Source organism: Bos indicus x Bos taurus, chromosome 9 (assembly GCF_003369695.1).
Source record: "Bos indicus x Bos taurus breed Angus x Brahman F1 hybrid chromosome 9, Bos_hybrid_MaternalHap_v2.0, whole genome shotgun sequence".
NCBI lineage: Eukaryota > Metazoa > Chordata > Mammalia > Artiodactyla > Bovidae > Bos > Bos indicus x Bos taurus.
In genome coordinates, this window is record NC_040084.1 from 87109206 (window position 1) to 87127112 (window position 17907).

The 17907-nt window shown below is 49.9% G+C and overlaps 1 protein-coding gene across 1 annotated transcript; it reads left to right on the top strand.

Moving 5' to 3' along the window:
- The first annotated feature begins 2190 nt into the window (after positions 1 to 2190).
- On the top strand, positions 2191 to 9300 carry LOC113898551 (UL16-binding protein 3-like). The gene is made up of 6 exons (XM_027551820.1): positions 2191 to 2394; positions 5163 to 5201; positions 5868 to 6131; positions 6506 to 6781; positions 7885 to 8017; positions 9172 to 9300. Exons 1-5 carry the CDS (start codon positions 2307 to 2309, stop codon positions 7998 to 8000), a joined length of 783 nt encoding a protein of 260 aa, XP_027407621.1. The 5' UTR covers positions 2191 to 2306; the 3' UTR covers positions 8001 to 8017; positions 9172 to 9300.
- The last annotated feature ends 8607 nt before the right edge of the window (positions 9301 to 17907 follow it).

A 17907-nucleotide genomic window follows, 5' to 3' on the forward strand; every position in this document is an offset into this window, starting at 1 on the left:
AGGTTTTTCAAAATAGACTGTTTTTTAGTTGGAGTAGTTGAAGCTATTCTGGGAGAAAGATACAAAGAGATGAAAAACCCAACTGCCACTTTTGAAGAGCCCAGAGCAAAAGCAGGATGCCTCATATGCCCCCAGCACACAACACTTGAGGGTTCAGCCAGTCCCCTAAGCCACCCCTCTGACTGACCCCTGGGAACACCCCTCCCCTCACCGCATAGAAGGAACCAGCTCACCCCACCACCTTGGGGAGTGAGCAAGCAAGGAAACTGTCACTTGTTCTCTCTCCCCTCTGCTGAACCAGGAGCCCCAATAAAGCTGTGCCTCAATTTCTTTTAAGAAATTTGATTTATTTCTATTGTCTGGCCTCTGATTGATTTCTATTGATGAAGGAGGCCAAGAGCCTGGTGTGTAACAATTTGGGAACAAGAGACACATGGGGGCTGGGAGGAGGACAGGACTCAGGCTTGGGTGGGGCAGCAACTTGGTGGGTTCAGGTGACCGAGGTGTCAGGGGAAGACCCTCATGCATAGGCCTGGGGACAGGGCCTGGGTTTAATCTCTGGCAAGAGGTAACATGGGGACCACGTAGCCCAGTGGAGGAGGCTGGTGAAGAGGCAAGTGACTGGGAGAGCAGGAGAAAAGCAGAAGGACAGCATTAGAATCCTGATCAGAACAGCCAGGTGGGGGAAGACGGGCTCTATGGACAGCCCTGGCCACCCCCACACGTGCATGCTCCTGGCACCCGTACACAGTCTAGACCCCAGATGGCAGGTGATTTTAATGAGTGTTGACAGCGAGCATACTTCCAAGAACATGAAACTCCACCTGATTGCTCTTGCTACTTCCCTAAAACTCTGCTCGCATCTATTTCCACATCTGTAAATAGGGAACCCAGCATCACTCAGTGACAAGACATGAACTGGAGCACTGCCTGTGCTGAGGTGTCAGCGCGACCCTCCGAGGTCAGGGTTCACTCACCCCTGAAGCTAGCAGAGGCCAAGAGCCCCATGATAACAGAGAGATGGAGCCGTCTGTCACAGATGTTGACCTCTCAATGTCATTGGTAGACCCACTTCCCAAGACTTAGGAGGCCTTGTCAGTCCCAACGAGTGATGGATGATCTCACTCTTCATCAGCGGATAGCCCTGAGACATGAACGTGAGATGCTCAATGCTGCTTGGACACTGCATAAAAGTAAATTATGAGGGGGAAAAAAATGGATCACACAGGCCACAGTGTAGATCCCCTGGAGGAGAGCATTGAGTCCACTCTTGTGTTCTTGCCTAGAGAATCCCCATGGACAGAGGAGCCTGGAGGGCCGCAGTCCATGGGGTCCCTAAGAGTCGGACAAGACTCAGCGACTTCAGTTTCACTTTTCACTTTCATCCATGGGAGAAGGAAATGGCAACCCACTCCAGTGTTCTTGCCTGGAGAATCCCAGGGACAGGGGAGCCTCGTGAGAGTCGGACACGACTGAAGCGACTTAGCAGCAGTCGCAGCCAGGCCCTTTCAAGAGATCCGCAGAGTTTTCCGGTGCGGGTGGTGTTTTTTTGGGGGGGGGGGGGGGGCGGTGCAGGGGACAATCTTGAGTCTTTTAAGAAAAGCAGGGCTTCCCTCGAAGCTCAGTCAGTAAAGACTCATCCTGCAACGTAGGAGATCCGGCTTCGATCCCAGGGTCAGGAAAATCCCAAGGAGGAGGACATGGCGACCCACTGAAGTACTCTCACCTGGAGAATCCCCATAGTCAGAGGAGCCCGGCGGGCTACAGTCCTCGGGGTCGCAAGAGTCGGACACGACTGAGCGAGTAAACCACCACCGCAGGAAGACTGCAGGCGGGAATGGGGAGGAAGGTTGAGGGGCGTGAAGGACTCGGAGGAGAAAAGAATCCCTGAGGGACTGGAGGAGAAAGGAGTGAGTCAGAAGGGCGCGGCTACTGCCCGGCGTCAGTGAAGAGGCGGAGAAAGGACTGATGTGGGGCTGCTGCTGCTGGGGCTGCTGCTAAGTCGCTTCAGTCGTGTCCGACTCTCTGCGACCCCACAGACAGCAGCCCATCAGGCTCCACCGTCCCTGGGATTCTCTAGGCAAGAACACTGGAGTGGGTTGCCATTTCCTTCTCCAATGCATGAAAGTGAAAAGTGAAAGTGAAGTTGCTCAGTCGTGTCCAACTCTCAGCGACCCCGTGGACTGCAGCCCACCAGGCTCCTCTGTCCATGGGATTTTCCAGGCAAGAGTGCCGGAGTGGGGTGCCATTGGCCCTCGTATAAATAGCTCCCGGCAAAGTCGGATCCAACCAGTTTCCACGTGGTGATGGACAGGAAGTCAGGCCCCGGAGCGCGTCTTGGTTTCGCGGCTCAGGTGCTACTCGTGGCTCTCCGGTTCTGCACGGCGCGAGGCGGTGAGTTCGGGGATTAACCTGCGGGGAGCGGACACGGGGCCTTAAGACCCGAGAGGGATGGGGTGTCCGAGGCGGTTCCGGGAACGCCGCTGCGGGGCCGCCTCCCTGCTTTTAAAGCTCCGCGCGCTCCTTTCCCGCTGGGCTCCTGCTCCCCGCCCCTGCTCGCGACAGGTTGTCGTCCCCGTGCAGGGAAAAGACAAGATCTGGGTGAAAAAGAAATCAATCCCAGCAGGAAGGGAGGGAAGGCAGGGAGACTTGAGAGCCAGGTCGGCGTCACGAAATGCTGCTGCAGCCCCTCGGGCTCCCCCTTCCGGAATTCGGAGTCACTGAAGCGGGTGCAGGAAAGGTGGCGGCCGCTTCCGAGGGACCGAACCCACGCGGTTCAGGGGAAGGCTGGGTGGAGTCTGACCAGTTGCGTTGGCCGCAGGAGAGGTGGCGGGAGATGGGCAAGGGTCTAGGTGGAGTCCACCACTTGGGCGGGAAGTGGGGGGCCTGCGCAGGAGGGAGGGGCGGGGAGATGGCTGGAGTCTGTCCTAGGAAGCCTCCTTAGAGTCCTGCTTGGTCACAACACTATTTTTTCCATATCCCTCCCGGTCCAAAGAACCTCAGGGCCTCCAACAACTTCCCATCTGTGAAGGGATCCTAAACCTGCCCTCTGTCAACTGGCACCCTATCCTCTTGCCTGAGAATTCACCCCAGCAGAAGCCTCCCAGCCTGGCCCCCAGGACATAAAGCAGGAGAGATGGGAGAAGAGTTTCCCAAAGTGTGTGACACAGGGCACAAGGGTGAGGACGTGCACCCCCACTTCTACCCTTTGGTCCCACATTCATATTCCCTGAGACTATGAAGACAGTGGCCTATAATAGCTATATTTAAGACAGGAGTTGGAGAACCTTTTCTTCAAAAGACAGAGAGTAAATCTGTTGGTCTCCACAGGCCATGTGGTGTCTGTGCGTTATGCATCTCCACATTTGTGCTACAAGAGCAGGAAAAGACGACCTGAAAAAAGCAAAAGAACAATGTGACTGCCCTGGGTCACAAAACAGTAACAGATGACTCCTCCCCTAGGGACTAGTGCAAGGGATGCCTTAGCTGCCTGTTGGCGAACCAAAAACTTACTCTGTCCTACCTTGTAGGTTCTGGGTGGTGTGAAGGTGAAAGGAGTGTGGGTCCAGCAGATATGGGCTACTGTCCCCTGACCCCTCTGCTCTAGAATGGCTTCCTTGGTCCATGGAGATGTAGGGGACACTGCACAAAGACTCAGGCATGAGCAGGGAATAGCGTGTGCATGCTAAGTCACTTCAGTTATGTCCAACTCTTTGTGATCCTATGGACTATAGCCCACGAGGGTCCTCTGTCCAAGAGTTTCTCCAGGCAAGAACACTGGAGTGGCTTGCCATGCTCTCTTCCATGGGATCTTTTCTCACTCAGGGATAGATCCCACATCTACTCCAGCTCCTACATTGCAAGCAGATTCCTTACCGCTGAGCCACAGGGCAGGCCCCAGGGAATAGTGGTCCTACAACAATTCTGATGTCAGGCCTAAGCCACCTGCTGCTCTCTTCCTATTTGTTGCCTCTGGCCCTTCTTATGCCAAACCACCATATCGCTTTAATCCTATGGTGGCTGGTCTATCTGAACTAATGATTAGGGGTTGATGAGCCCAGATCATGATAGACAATGTTGACATTTCATGACCAGAGGCTTCACCTCCACCAGCCCCCAGGACCATACCAGGAGCCACATTGAAATGCTGTAGTATTCCCCACTGCAAATCACATGGCCTTGCTTCAGGACATAAAGGGTCTGTGTTGTGAACCTCCAAGTAAAATGCCATATTCAGCACATAGTACCTTTCCGACCACAGATACCACTGACATCACAGGTTCTGCTGGGTCATCTGCCCAAGAAGCAAATCATCATTCACCAATCGTCTGTGACTGTTTTTGTGCTAGGACAACAGTTGTAACAGAAAACTATGGTCTGCAGAGCCTGAAATATGTCATATGTACAATTATAGAAATCTATGGCCACATTGGGAATTAAATGGAGATAGGATAGGGACGACACTCCTGCAGCCCTGGAGGGCTGTAGATTGGTACTCCTCTCTGTCATTTTCTCCAGAATATGATATTGCTTACATGTTCTATTGGGGGATGAAGGTCAGTGTCAGAAGTGTGAACTTGGAAATCGCTTCTATGGTAGCCCTCACCCCATGGTAATTTACTAACTGTGAAGATTTTTCATTCATATTGCAAATGGAATGGATGTGAAATGAGCACTATGAGGACCAGTGAATGGGTGACACTCCTGTGGGCAGCACGTGGGACAGATGTGTACTCCTTACCACAGATCTCAGGCACCACAGTAATAACAGGCGGGCCATGATGATGTTTCAGACTGCTGGAAATGATGACAATCCCACTCTAGGTCCTTGTGAATGTGGGGGTGGATTCTCTGCCAAGTGTACACTTACCCCAGTCAATGACCATGTGGCTTCCAAAGGCCAGAAGGACTTCTGCACTTGCTGTGGTGATAGGAGGGCCCTCCTTGCTGATGCCTGGCATCTCTGTCTCTAGTAATGGATTCTGAATATAAGACCTGACTCAGTGCTGGATACTGCACAAAGGACCCAGACATTTTGTTGGGATGTCTGCACTCAGCCTCCTGAACATCCAGCCTTGTGTTTGTCTCTGTTTTTGTATATAATTTTTCCTTTCAATCATGTAGTTTTTAACAGGGCTCACTGCTCTTCTCTTTGCCTTTAGGATCGCCCTGTGCTATGAGCCAGCGACGTACTCTCTGCAGTAAGTCTTGGCTACAGTGGGGCTCTCTGGTCACTTTGGCCACTGCATCTGCTTTGTTGCTGACATAGAGCACTCCACCTGGCATCGGCTCTTTCCCCTTCTCCTTCCTCAGTCCTGCTGGAAGCACACAGGAACACCAATCCCACCACTGTCCCTGACCTTCAGCAAAAGTCACCCTTGAGCTGTTGGAGATGCTTCTCATCCATTCTTTCCTCTCGAGCTCCATAGAGCCTGGTGGACTGCACACTTTCCTGCCCTTTCATACCGTGTCCACCCTGGCACATTCACTTCTCTGAGCCTTGGATCCCCTTCTCTACCACCTGCCTCGGAAGTTCTGGATTTTCTCTTTCATGCCATGTGGGCCAGGCCTTCTCCAGGATTCCAAGACCCATCAAAGTGGTAGATCAGCAGCATCTCCCTGGCCTTGCTAAATCCTGTGAATTCTCCTTTCTGCAGCTTTGGGTTCTGTGTTGGCCTTATGAGCAGAGTAGAGATAATGTTATGTGGTTTCTCCACTTGCTCAGCCTGTAGGTGGTGTTAGGGGCCAGGGGGGCCTTCCTGCTCTACCAACCCAGCTCTGCAGCTTTATTCTGCTCTCACATAAGTTAGGGGAAGAGGTAATGGGTCTTCTCCAAAACCTGCCCTCACCTGCATTTTCCTTCATAGACGCTCACTCTCTTTGCTACAACTTCACCGTCTATCCTCACCCCAGTCCTGGAGAGCCGTGGTGTGTGGTTCAAGGCCAGGTCGATGGGAATGTTTTTCTCTCCTATCACTGTGGTGGCACCAAGATCCAATCCACAAGTCCTTTGGGAGAAGAGGTGAAAACTACGAACACTTGGGAAACACAGATGGAAACACTGAGAGACATCGGGAACTTCCTCAAGGGGCAATTGCCTGACATTATACCGGAGAAACACACGGCCAGAGGTGAGTTCAATTTGGTTCAGTTGAGTCGCTCAGTCATGTCCCACTCTTTGCAACCCCATGGACTGAAGCACGCCAGCTTCCCTGTCCTTCCCAACTCCCAGAGGTTGCTCAAATTCATGTCCATCAAGTCAACCTCATGTCCATCGAGTCCAGGGGTGAGTTAGGAAGTCCAAATACTGAAGGGGCTGCATCCACTGTTTATGGGTAAAAAATTCAATTGGGTATTGGTCCTTCCCTAGTAGTCCAGTGGAAGGAGCAGGCCTTGGAGGAGAGAACAGGGCCAATTACCTGGGCCCAGGGGAGGTGGACCACGGTGAGGCAAAGAATTTGTCAAGTCCAGAGCCTGAGCTCTTTCTTTTCCTCGATGGGGTCAGACCCTCCGACCCTGCAGGGCAGGATGACATGCCGTTGTGAAGAAGATGGACACATCAGTGGATCCTGGCATTTCGGCTTCAATGGAGAAATGTGCCTCCGCTTTGATTCAGAGAATGGGCACTGGACAATAGATCATTCTAGAGGGAGACAGATTAAAGAGAAGTGGGAGAATGACAGAGCTGTGACCGACTTCTTCAAGAAGGTCTCCATGGGAGACTGTCGGGCCTGGCTTCAGGATTTTATGGTGCGCTGGGAGAAAATGTTGAAGACCTCAGGTAAGTGAGACGAGTATAAGGAAGTGGTAGTCCACTCAAGGTGATATGGACCCAATGTCTGTGTGTGTTTGTGTGTGTCTGTGTGTGTCTGCGTGTGTGTGTTTTGGCAAAGTGACCCATCTAAAGTGAGCTGTTCCTGAAACGGATGGCCCTGGAGAGTGTCATACTGAGTGATTTAAGTCAGAAAGAGAAGGAGAAATATCATATGACATGCTTTATATGTGGAATCTAAAAAGAAATAGTGCAAGAAAACTTACAAAACAGAAAGAGACTCACAGACTTAGAAAACAAACTTATGGTTACCTGGGGGAAGGGATAGATAGGGACTTTGGGAAGGTCATGTACACACCGCTATTTGTAAATGGATAACCAACAAGCTCCCACTGTATAGCACATGAAACTCTACTCAGTGTTATGTGCCAGCCTGGATGGGAGAGGGGTTTAGGGGAGAAGGGGTACATGTGTATCTATGGCTGAATCCCTCACTGTTCACCTGAAACTATCATAGCACTGTTAATGGCTGTACCCCAATTAACAATGTTTTGGTCATGAATAAAAATAAAATAAAAGAATGTAAAAAAATAAATTAAAAAAGTGAGTTGATCCTGGGAGAACAATGATCCAGGATGCTCTGTCGTCCTCCTTCCTCTTCCACCTCCTGACATCTCTCCTCACAGCACAGGCATTTGGACTACTGAATGTAGATTTTTGCTGATCCAAATCCTGTAGACGTCTTTTTGATATCTGGGATTTATTTCTCACTGTACCCTCTTTCCAAAATCTTTTAAATGTCACCAATTCCACTTCAGGAAAACTGTCAATACCACCTCTGCTGTCAGCTCCCGAGGACTTCATCCTCATATCTCTGATGTCACAGCAGGACTGAGTGGCTGTGTTGGAAACCTTGCTCCCCCATTAGCTGTCAGAGCCCCGTGAGGACTGCACTCCTCCTTTCCCCCCATCTCGCCTGAGGATCTAACACAGGGGCCTCCATGTGATGGGTGCAAGCTGTCTGCACAGTAGGGGTTCTGAGTCAGGGGAGCCAGGAGGCATCTGCCAAGTTTGGGGTCTGGACAAGGGCTTCACTCTTACTCTCCTTGCAGCATCACCGACCACAGGCCCCCCTACAGTGCAGTCCACGGCCACAGCCATCAAGTCCAAACCCTGGATCCTCCCCGTGGTCCTCACCAGTTTCATCATAACTGTTTTCCCAGGCTGAGTCCTTTCCAGGAGCAGGTACTGAGGGAGAAAAGGCAGGGGCACAGGGCCTGGTGTGGGATGGGTAAGGTGAATCCCAGCCAACCCCTGCCCTCACTGAACCGCCTCATCGTGGAAATGAGCAGGTGAATAAGACCCCATATCACCTGAGAGCAGAACTTGGACAAGCTCTGGCCTCAGTTCTGAAAGGTCCTCACTGTTAAATGACAGTGGGAAGTGGGGGGTGGCTGGGGGCCTGTTGAAGTTAAGAGGGTTTAGCCAAGTCCCCTGAGTGAGCACAGACTGCTGGCTGGCAGGGCCCTGGTAGGTGGTGTGAGAACAGCAGGCACTCAGGGCAAGGGCAGGACTCACGGGGCTGAGAGCAGCAGGGGGCTCCACATGATGTGTCAGCCGGGAGGGGACCCACCCAGGGGCCAAGATGAGAGGGGCCGGGCTCTCATCCCAGGAGGAAGGGGTGGGAAGGCCTTTGCAGACCCAACTCCAAAGGCCTGTTCTCACAGGAAGTGGCTTGGGTCACAGCAGGCAAGGCAGGAGCCCCACAGCAGAGACTGTGGGAAGGGCTGAGGCCAGGCCTGTGCTCCTGGAGCAGCAGCAGTTCTGACTCAGTGTGGCCTGCAGGTCACCAGCCTCCTGGGGACCCAGAGCCTCCATCACTGAGCGGCCCTGCCTTGAGCAGAGGTGCTTGGGGATGGGTGGGCCTAAGCTGGGGTGGAGGTGCCCAGCTGGGGGGACCAGGAACAGATGGGGGCAGGGACCCTGGTCCTGAGAGCTCTGTGTGCTTCTCAGAGGCTAGAGCGGCGCAAAGGAAGGAGGTTTGCCTGCAGCCCCCCAGGGCTGTCAGGAAGCAAGGCCCCTCCTCCGGGGACCTGCTCCCTGGTCCTTTAGGACCCCCTCAGGGAGGATCCAGACCTGAGTAAAGGAAGCAGATTGATTCCTCACTGGCTCCAGTCCTGAGCCTGAGCAGGGGATGTCAGGGCCTGGGGTGACTCTGTGATGCAGGAAGGAAAGAGGAGGTGACAAGAAGCTGCTGGGCCTGGGGTGGGGGTGGGGGTGGAGGACATAGAAGCCCCTCAGTGAGGGCGGGTCTGGAAGCGGGGCTGGGGAGGGGCAGCCCCAGGATAGTGACAGAATTTCCTCAATCTCCTGGGCCAACACCTCTTTCTTTTCTGCAGGTGATGCTGCTCCCAGGAAGCCCCAACAGGTGCTCTGTTGGCCTCAGGACTCAGTCTTTGCTTGGCCGCCTTTGATCTCCTGCTGTTTGCATAGTTTGCATATTTTTTAATACAAATCTTTTAATGAGAGATGATGAATTTTTTTTGTTCCATATTATGTTTTGAGAGTGAATATGATGAAAAAAGTGCTTCCCTGGTGGCTGAGACGGTGAAGAATTCACATACATTTCAAGAGACCTGGGTTTGATCCCTGGGTTGGGAATTTCCCCTGGGGGAGGGCATGGCAACACACACCAGTATTCTTGCCTGGAGAATCCCATGGACAGGGGAGCCTGGTGGGCTGTAGTCCATGGTATCAAAAAAAGTTGGACATGACTGAGAGACTAAGCACACACAGCACATGATGAAAAAACTGTGATTTATCTTTATAGAATTGGTCCAGTTCTGTCTCAGTGGGCACTCTGCCTCATTCAGCGATGACTCCATTACTGAATGATCCTGCTGGTGGGGCTAATCAACTACCACTGGAAGATCCTGGGACAGTTTCAGTTTGACAATTTCACACAAGGCTGGCTCAAAGTTATACAGGTCCTGAAGCTATTTCTCCCTTGGAATGTAGTTTTCTAGCTTTAGAAATTATTTACCAATTATCTTCTTGGTGATTGGAACTGATTTTATTTATTTTAAAAGCTATCATTTTACTGACATATAATTTGTTGTTCATAAAATGAGATGGCAGAGAATGCTGTTCACTTCAGACCTCAGGAGTTCAGACCCTAGGAATCCCAAAGCTGGTGTCCAATCACAGTGACACAGTAGATGTACCATATCATGTCTGTTACCACATCTGATGACCATCCTACTTAGGATTTTTTTTTTTTTTCAACCAATTTTACCATTTTCCCTTGGTGGCAAATTTTCCTTCTTTATCATGCATGTGTTCACCAAAGGAGCACTTTTGATTTCATTTAAGAACTTTTCCTTTGCATTCACAACTTGATTAACTGATGCAAATGGCCTGTCTTCTGACTTGTCCTGGCTTTGGCCATGCCTCGGATTTAAAGTGAGAGCCGTGTGATTCTTCCTTTCACTAGGACACTTTGAGGCCACTGTAAAGTTATTTTTGGCCTAATTTCAGTATTGTGTGTCTCAGGGACTCAAGAGGTCTGAGGACACAGAGAGAGATGAGGGAAAGGAAGGTCAGTGGAGCAGTCAGAACACACAGCATTTATGGATTACATTTGCCATCTAATGTGGGCACAGGTCCTGGCCCACAAAACAATTACAATAAGCATCAAAGATCGTTGATCACAAAAAAGCAGGAAAAAGATGGATGAATAGGAAGCCCTGAGCACCCCCTTCCTATGAACACACCTAAAGTACAACTTCCCTGGACTTCCCTGGTGGTTCAGATGGTAAAGCATCTGCCTACAATGCGGGAATCCTGGCTTCTATCCCTGGGTCAGGAAGATCCTCTGGAGAAGGAAATGGCAAGCCACTCCAGTACTCTTGCCTGGAAAATCCCATGGACAGAGGACCTGTTAAGCTACAGTCCGTGGGGTCTCTAAGAGGCGAACCCTACTGAGCGACTTGACTTTGCTTTTTACTTTACTTTTAAAGTACAACTTCATATAAAACCACTCTCATGCTCTCTCTGTGAACATTCTCATGCTAATGTCTGGCAGAAACCCCCTCACAGACAAACCCAGGAATCATGTTTTACCAGCTCTAGGGGCATCCTCAGCCTTGTCAAGTGACACAGAAAATGAATCAGAACAGGGTGGGAGGGAGGTTCATGAGGGAGGGGCTGTATATATACTTATGGCTGACTTACATTGTTGCACAGCAGAAGCCAACACAACGTTGTTGTGTATGTGTGTGTGTTAGTTGCTCAGTGGTGTCCAACTGTTTGCGACCGCATGGACTGTAGCCCACCAGGCTCCTCTGTCCATGGAATTCTCCAGGTTATCTTCCAATTAAAAAAAATTTTTTTTAATTAACCAGGAAAAGGGCTCCATATTGCATGATAGCAGTTACTAGGCAAATGCAGTGTTGAGTTCTGATAATTCCTCACCTCCAAAAGCCTGTGGGAAAGGACAGAAGTCCACACCAAGTCCAGCTTTATGGCCTGTTGACACTAAAGGGATTTAGCAAAATCAGCCTCGTCAAGGCTGTATATTGTCACTCTGTTTATTGAACTTATATGCAGAGTACATTATGAGAAACGCTGGACTAGAAGAAACACAAGCTGGAATCAAGATTGCCAGGAGAAATATCAATAACCTCAGATAAGCAGATGACACCACCCTTATGGCAGAAAGTGAAGAGGAACTCAAAAGCCTCTTGATGAAGGTGAAAGTGAAGAGTGAAAAAGTTGGCTTAAAGCTCAACATTCAGAAAACGAATATCATGGCCTCTGGTCCCACCACTTCATGGGAAATAGATGGGGAAACAGTGGAAACAGTGTCAGACTTTATTTTTCTGGGCTCCAAAATCACTACAGATGGTGACTGCAGCCATGAAATTAAAAGATGCTTACTCCCTGGAAGGAAAGTTATGACCAACCTAGATAGCATATTGAAAAGCAGAGACATTACTTTGCCAACAAAGGTTCGTCTAGTCAAGGCTGTGGTGTTTCCTGTGGTCATGTATGGATGTGAGAGTTGGACTGTGAAGAAGTCTGAGCACCGAAGAATTGATGCTTTTGAACTGTGGTGTTGGAGAAGACTCTTGAGAGTCCCTTGGACTGCAAGGAGATCCAACCAGTCCATTCTAAAGGAGATCAGCCCTGGGCTTTCTTTGGAAGGAATGATGCTAAAGCTGAAACTCCAGTACTTTGGCCACCTCATGCGAAGAGTTGACTCATTGGAAAAGACTCTGATGCTGGGAGGGATTGGGGGCAGGAGGAGAAGGGGACGACAGAGGATGAGATGGCTGGATGGCATCACCGACTCGATGGACGTGAGTCTCGGTGAACTCCGGGAGTTGGTGATGGACAGGGAGGCCTGGCGTGCTGTGATTCATGGGGTCGCAAAGAGTCGGACACGACTGAGCGACTGATCTGATCTGATATATATTATGCAAAAGTAGGAAGTCAAGAAACACCTGGAGTAACAGGCAAATTTGGCCTTGGAATACGGAATGAAGCAGGGCAAAGACTAATAGAGTTTTGCCAAGAAAATGCACTGGTCATAGCACACACCCTCTTCCAACAACACAAGAGAAGACTCTACACATGGACATCACCAGATGGTCAACACTGAAATCAGACTGATTATATTCTTTGCAGCCATAGATGGAGAAGCTCTATACAGTCAACAAAAGCAAGACCAGGAGCTGACTGTGGCTCAGACCATGAACTCCTTATTGCCAAATTCAGACTTAAATATTTCTATATATTTCACAATGATCACCGTAAGTCAGTAAGTTGAGCTACCTTCTGCCACCATGCAAAGATGTTAAACTCTACTATGTTCCCCACATTGTACTTTTCATGCCCCTGACTCATTTATTTTGTAACTGCGGGTCTGTTCCTCTTAATATCCATCCCCTACTTCTTTCACCCTCCACCCACTCTGACAACCACTTGTTTGTTCTTTGCATCTATGACTCTGTTTGTTTGTTTTGTTTTTTAGATTCCACATGCAAAGGCATACAATATTTGTCTTTCTCTGTCTGACTTATTCCACTTAGCTTCCGTGATAGCTCACTTGGTAAAGAATCCATGTGCAATGCAGGAGACCCCGGTTCGAATTCTGGGTTGGGAAGATTCACTGGAGGAGGGATAGGCTACCCACTCCAGTATTCTTGGACTACCCTGATGGCTCAGCTGGTAAAGAATCCACCTGCAATGCGGGAGACCTGAGTTCAATCCCTGGGTTGGGAAGATCCCCTGGAGAAGGGAAAGGCTACACACTCCAGTATTCTGGCCTGGAGAATTCCATGGACTGTATGGTTCATGGGGTCGCAAAGAGTCGGTCATGACTGAGCGACTTTCACTTTCACTTTCTAGGTCCACCCACGTTGTCACCAATCACCGTGGCTCCTTTTTAGGGGGTGGGGGCCCACACCATGCAGCAGGTAGGACTTCCCTTTCCAGGGACTGAACCCATGCCCCTGCAGTGGAAGCACAGGGTCTTAACCCCTGGACCACCAAGGAAGTCCATATCTTTTAAAGTCTATAATCAACATAAGTGTTTCCAGTGACTAAAAGTGAGTGGGCAGTTCGTTAAAATATCTATCATACTTGTAATAAGTATAGTATTATATGGACTAATTTTATGAAGCTCATAAACTATAAACATCATAGTAAGTGGAAGTGACTTCTAGTTCTGGCATTCACTTTGTCTAAAAGATCAAGGGCTTCACCGAGAAAAATCATTAGTTTTTTCATTTCTGCAAACTTGAAAATAGTACAGCTTGGAAATATGATTCTCCACAGAATTTACAGGTTGGTATGATGATTCATGGCTGAAGTAATATCATTCATCTGCTCTTACTTCCATAGCCTGGGAACATGTCTTATAATTTTGCCAAATGCCTACATGTTTCTAATATACTCCCAAAGATAAAGGACTTTAAGCTGCTTTATTCAAAAGGAAGGCACTCTATAAACTATATCTCAATAACTTTCTGTAAGTTATATCTCAATTATAACTGTCTGTAAATTATGTCTCAGTAACTGATGTACATTAAAGACGGAAAGAGAGAAGACTAATAATAGTGGGACAAAAGAAAAACAGTGAACTTGTCCCACCTATGAGCACATCTATTGATCTGTTGTTTGGAAACGGTTTTTAAACCTTCCCCCCCCTCCACTAGGACTAAATGACTGCCCGTGTGTGCACGCATGCGAAGTTGCTTCAGTCGTGTCCGACTCTTTGCGACCCCACAGACCGCAGCCCGCCAGGCTCCTCTGTCCATGGAATTCTCAAGGCAAGAATACTGGAGTGGGCTGCCGTTTCCTTCTCCAGAGGATCTTCCCAAGCCAGGAATGGAACCCAGGTCTCCCGCATTGGCAGGCGGATTGTTTTTACCACTGAGCCACCTGGGAAGCCCCTAGGAGCTCTGTCGCCAAAGTCTTACAGGAAAAGAGTTTGGGGCCTACAGTTTTATATCCAGACAGTTTCATTTAAATGGGAAGGGTGTGTGTATTAGTTTTCTGTTTCTGCCATAACACACGACAGACTCAGCTGCTCAAATCAAACTCACTATTTTCACACACTTCTTGCCTGCAGGACAGAAGTCCGAGGTGACTCCCTGAGTTTCGCTGCTCTGGTTCTCCCCAGCCTGAAATCAAAGTGTGGACCAGCTGGGCCCCTGGCCTGGGGCCCTGAGAGGAATCAGCTTCGCACCCCACCTCCCCACCTCACTAGATCACTAACAGAAGCCATTTCCTTAGAGTTTCTGGACTGGGAAGCCATTAAAACCCAGGACTAGGAGGGGGTGCCCCAGAAGTTTCTTGCTGGTGGTTCCTCACCCCTGACTCATTTCTCCCTGCAGGCTCTTCCTCCTTGTAAATTCTCCTGGGGCTGGTTGACATCCTCCGGTCAAGGCAAGGCCAGATAAAATTTAAAAACTGGCAAAAAAAGTAGTACAGTATGGAGGAGAGGTAGCACACAGAGAAGAGGGCGTGGCAGGAAATGCTGCTGCCTGCAGGCCACCCCACCCCCTCAGAAAGCGGGAGCCCCTGAGTTGGGCAGGGCAGGATAAGGCAGTTCCTCCCTGTGGTTCCCCGGAGAACCCTGAGAAGACCTGAAATGCTCTGAAAAGCAAGTGAGCAAGTGAATGCACGCACACGCACAGACACACACACAAACACACCCCTCCCCCTCAGCTGATAAATTCATGACACCTCTGCTTTTATCCTTGAACTTGCCAGAGGAAAACCACAAAGCGAGTTAGTGCTCACTTCCCCCAAACACTGGCATGTTACCCTTTTGCCTGAGGACAAACCCCGGTGAAGCCCTCAGTTCCTGAAGTAGGAGGAACGGAAGTACAGTTTCCCAAAGTGGGGCTTGGGCCGTGAGGGTGAGGATGGGCACCCCACTTCTACCCTCTGGTCCCAGATCCGTATAGTCACCTGCTGGGGACACAAACGTCACAGTGGTACTTGATTGAGGCGGGACTCTGCAAGCTTTTCCCTGCAGGCCATTTGGAATCAATCTCTGTCTCAGGGACCCACCCCCACCTTTGTAGAGCAAAAGCAGCTGAAGACAACAGGCAAATCAATGTGGGGGACAGGAGTGCCACTGTCCTAGCTTACCATCCTCAGATTTAGGGTATATGGGGTCCCAGAAATCGGTGCCTCACCCCTAGTGAACCTGCTGAGGGGCTCCTCAGCCTATCTTTGAAGAGCCCTGGCTGTGGTTTTCGGGACAGTGGATGTGCTAGGAGTGTGGGTGTGCTATGGAGTGCCTTCCTGGTCTAAGGGGCCACGAGAGATGATTTGTGAAGCTGAAGGTGTGAGGAGAGGGTGTATCTGATGACCACTGAGCCCACCTGACCTAATGAGTACTGGGTTGAGGAGCACAGATCACGACTGGCACTCCTGGGTTGCCAGGTCCCTTGATATCCTATGGTATCCAGCTTTGGATTCTGTGCTCCTCACCCCCTCTGTGATCCCGCTTCCTCAGGAGCGGCCTCCACATGCTTTCCATCTCCCCGCAACTTCCTCTTCCGCCTCAAGCTAGCAAAGGGCACCCTTTTGACTGGTGATGGGGAGGGCTGGGCAGGGACAGTCCTTGCTCTGCCAAGCGCAGCCCTACAGAGGGATGCACTTGCTGTCACAGGGATCAGGAAGGGATGCCTGTGGGTCCTTTCCTCCCAACCCCAACCATCACCTGCATTTCTCTGTCACAGACTCTCACTCTCTTTGCGATGACTTCACCACCAATCTTGAGCCCAGACTAGGATAACCACAGGGTGTGGTCCAGGCCAGGTCAGTGAGACTTTCATTTACTATCCTTGTTTAGTGACAAGGTTAAATTCTTTGGTCCTCTGGGACATGAAGGTGAAAGGCCAGGGAAGACAGACAGAGACTCCAAAAAACCTGGGGAAGAACTAAAAACAAAGCCAGCTTGACATGAAGCTGGAAACTGTCACAACCAATGGGAAGTAGGAAGGCCCAGGGCAGAGGCAGAAGAATCACTGTAGGGTTACAGAACTATGTGTTTGCATACAGACTGGAAGTTCGTCCCACCTAAGAGGCCCAGCAGCCAGGGCAGGGACAGAGAGGATAGAGCAGGACCAGGAGACTGGAAGAAAAGCAGAGGAGTGATGGGGCATTGAGACAGGTTGTCTAGACCAGACACAGACCTCTCCTGCTGGGGGTAGGACTTCCCACCCTGCAGGGAGGGTGATGTGTCAGGGCAAAGCAATGGATGCTCCAGCAGATTCTGGCAGTTTGGCTTCCAAGGACGGAAAGAAGACTTTTTGACTCAGAGAACAGAAACTGAACAGTGGTTCATCTTGGAGGCAGACATCGGACAATCAGAGAGCTGTGACTGAGTTCCTCATGAAAATCCCAAATGGAGACTGTAAGGGCTGGCTTGAGCAAGTTTTTGTGCACTGGGATAAATTGCCAAAGACAATAGGTAATTGAGATGCTCAGGATGGAGTGGTAGTTCTGTTGAAATGAGATAGACCTATCCCACTCTGTGTGTGTGTGTGTGTGTGTGTGTTCAGGAAAACGGTCCATGTGCCATGACTTGGTCCTGGGAGGACAATTGCCCTGGGGATGCTCTGCCATCCTCCCTTTCTCTTCCCACCTCCTGACATCTCTTCCTCACATCACAGGCCTTTGGACTATTCACTAATTGAAAAGATTCAACTATGGAATCATTTTGATTCCAGAGATTTACTTCTTATTCCCTCTTTCCAGAATCTTTTCTTTTTCGTCTCACTTGTTCTATTTCTGGAATACCTTCATACCACCTGACATGCCAGCTTCTGGAAACACTCTCTACTACCTTCCTCATGAGTCACCTCATTTTCCATCACAGCAGGAGTGACTGGATATACAACCTATGCTTCCCATATTAGGTGTTTGAGCTGCATGGGCCCAACCCTAAGACCTGAGCCCTTTCCTCACCAAACAATAGGAGTCACAGCCCTCCTACTCTACACATTCATCAACTGATGGCAAGGCATCTACTGACAATAAATTCTACTGTGCTGCAGCTGTGGGGAGGCAGAAGAACATGGACCAGGACACAGGATCTGTCTCTGCCCTGGGGCAGGGCCATGGGACAGCAGGTTTGTAAATTGCCAATTATAAAGAAAAGGCACTACTCTTCCAGTATTCTTGGGCTTCCCCTGTGGCTCAGCTAGTAAAGAATCCACCTGCAATGTAGGAGACCTGGGTTCAATCCCTGGATTGGGAACATAACCTGGAGAAGGGAAAGGCTACCCACTCCAGTATTCTGGCCTGGAGAATTCCATGGACTATATAATCCATGGGGCAGAGGCAGAAGAATCATTGTAGGGTTACAGAATTATGTGTTTGCATACAGATTGGAAATTGGTCCCACCTAAGTGGCCCAGCATCCAGGGCAGGGACAGAGAGGATAGAGCAGGACCAAGAGATTAGAAGAGAAGCAGAGGAGTGATGGGGCATTGGGACAGGTTGTCTAGACCACTGACCTCACCTACTTAGAGTAGAACTTCCCACCCTGTAGGGAGGGTGATATGTCAGGGTAAAGCAGTGGATGTTCCAGCAGATTCTGGCAGTTTGGC

What these genes read in the sequence shown, in the direction of transcription:
- LOC113898551 (XM_027551820.1), top strand. Translation starts at nt 2,307, where the DNA reads ATGGACAGGAAGTCAGGCCCCGGAGCGCGTCTTGGTTTCGCGGCTCAG. An exon ending in GTTCTGCACGGCGCGAGGCG is followed by an intron (nt 2,395 to 5,162) that starts GTGAGTTCGGGG and finishes CTTTGCCTTTAG; the next exon opens with GATCGCCCTGTGCTATGAGC. An exon ending in GAAAATGTTGAAGACCTCAG is followed by an intron (nt 6,782 to 7,884) that starts GTAAGTGAGACG and finishes CTCTCCTTGCAG; the next exon opens with CATCACCGACCACAGGCCCC.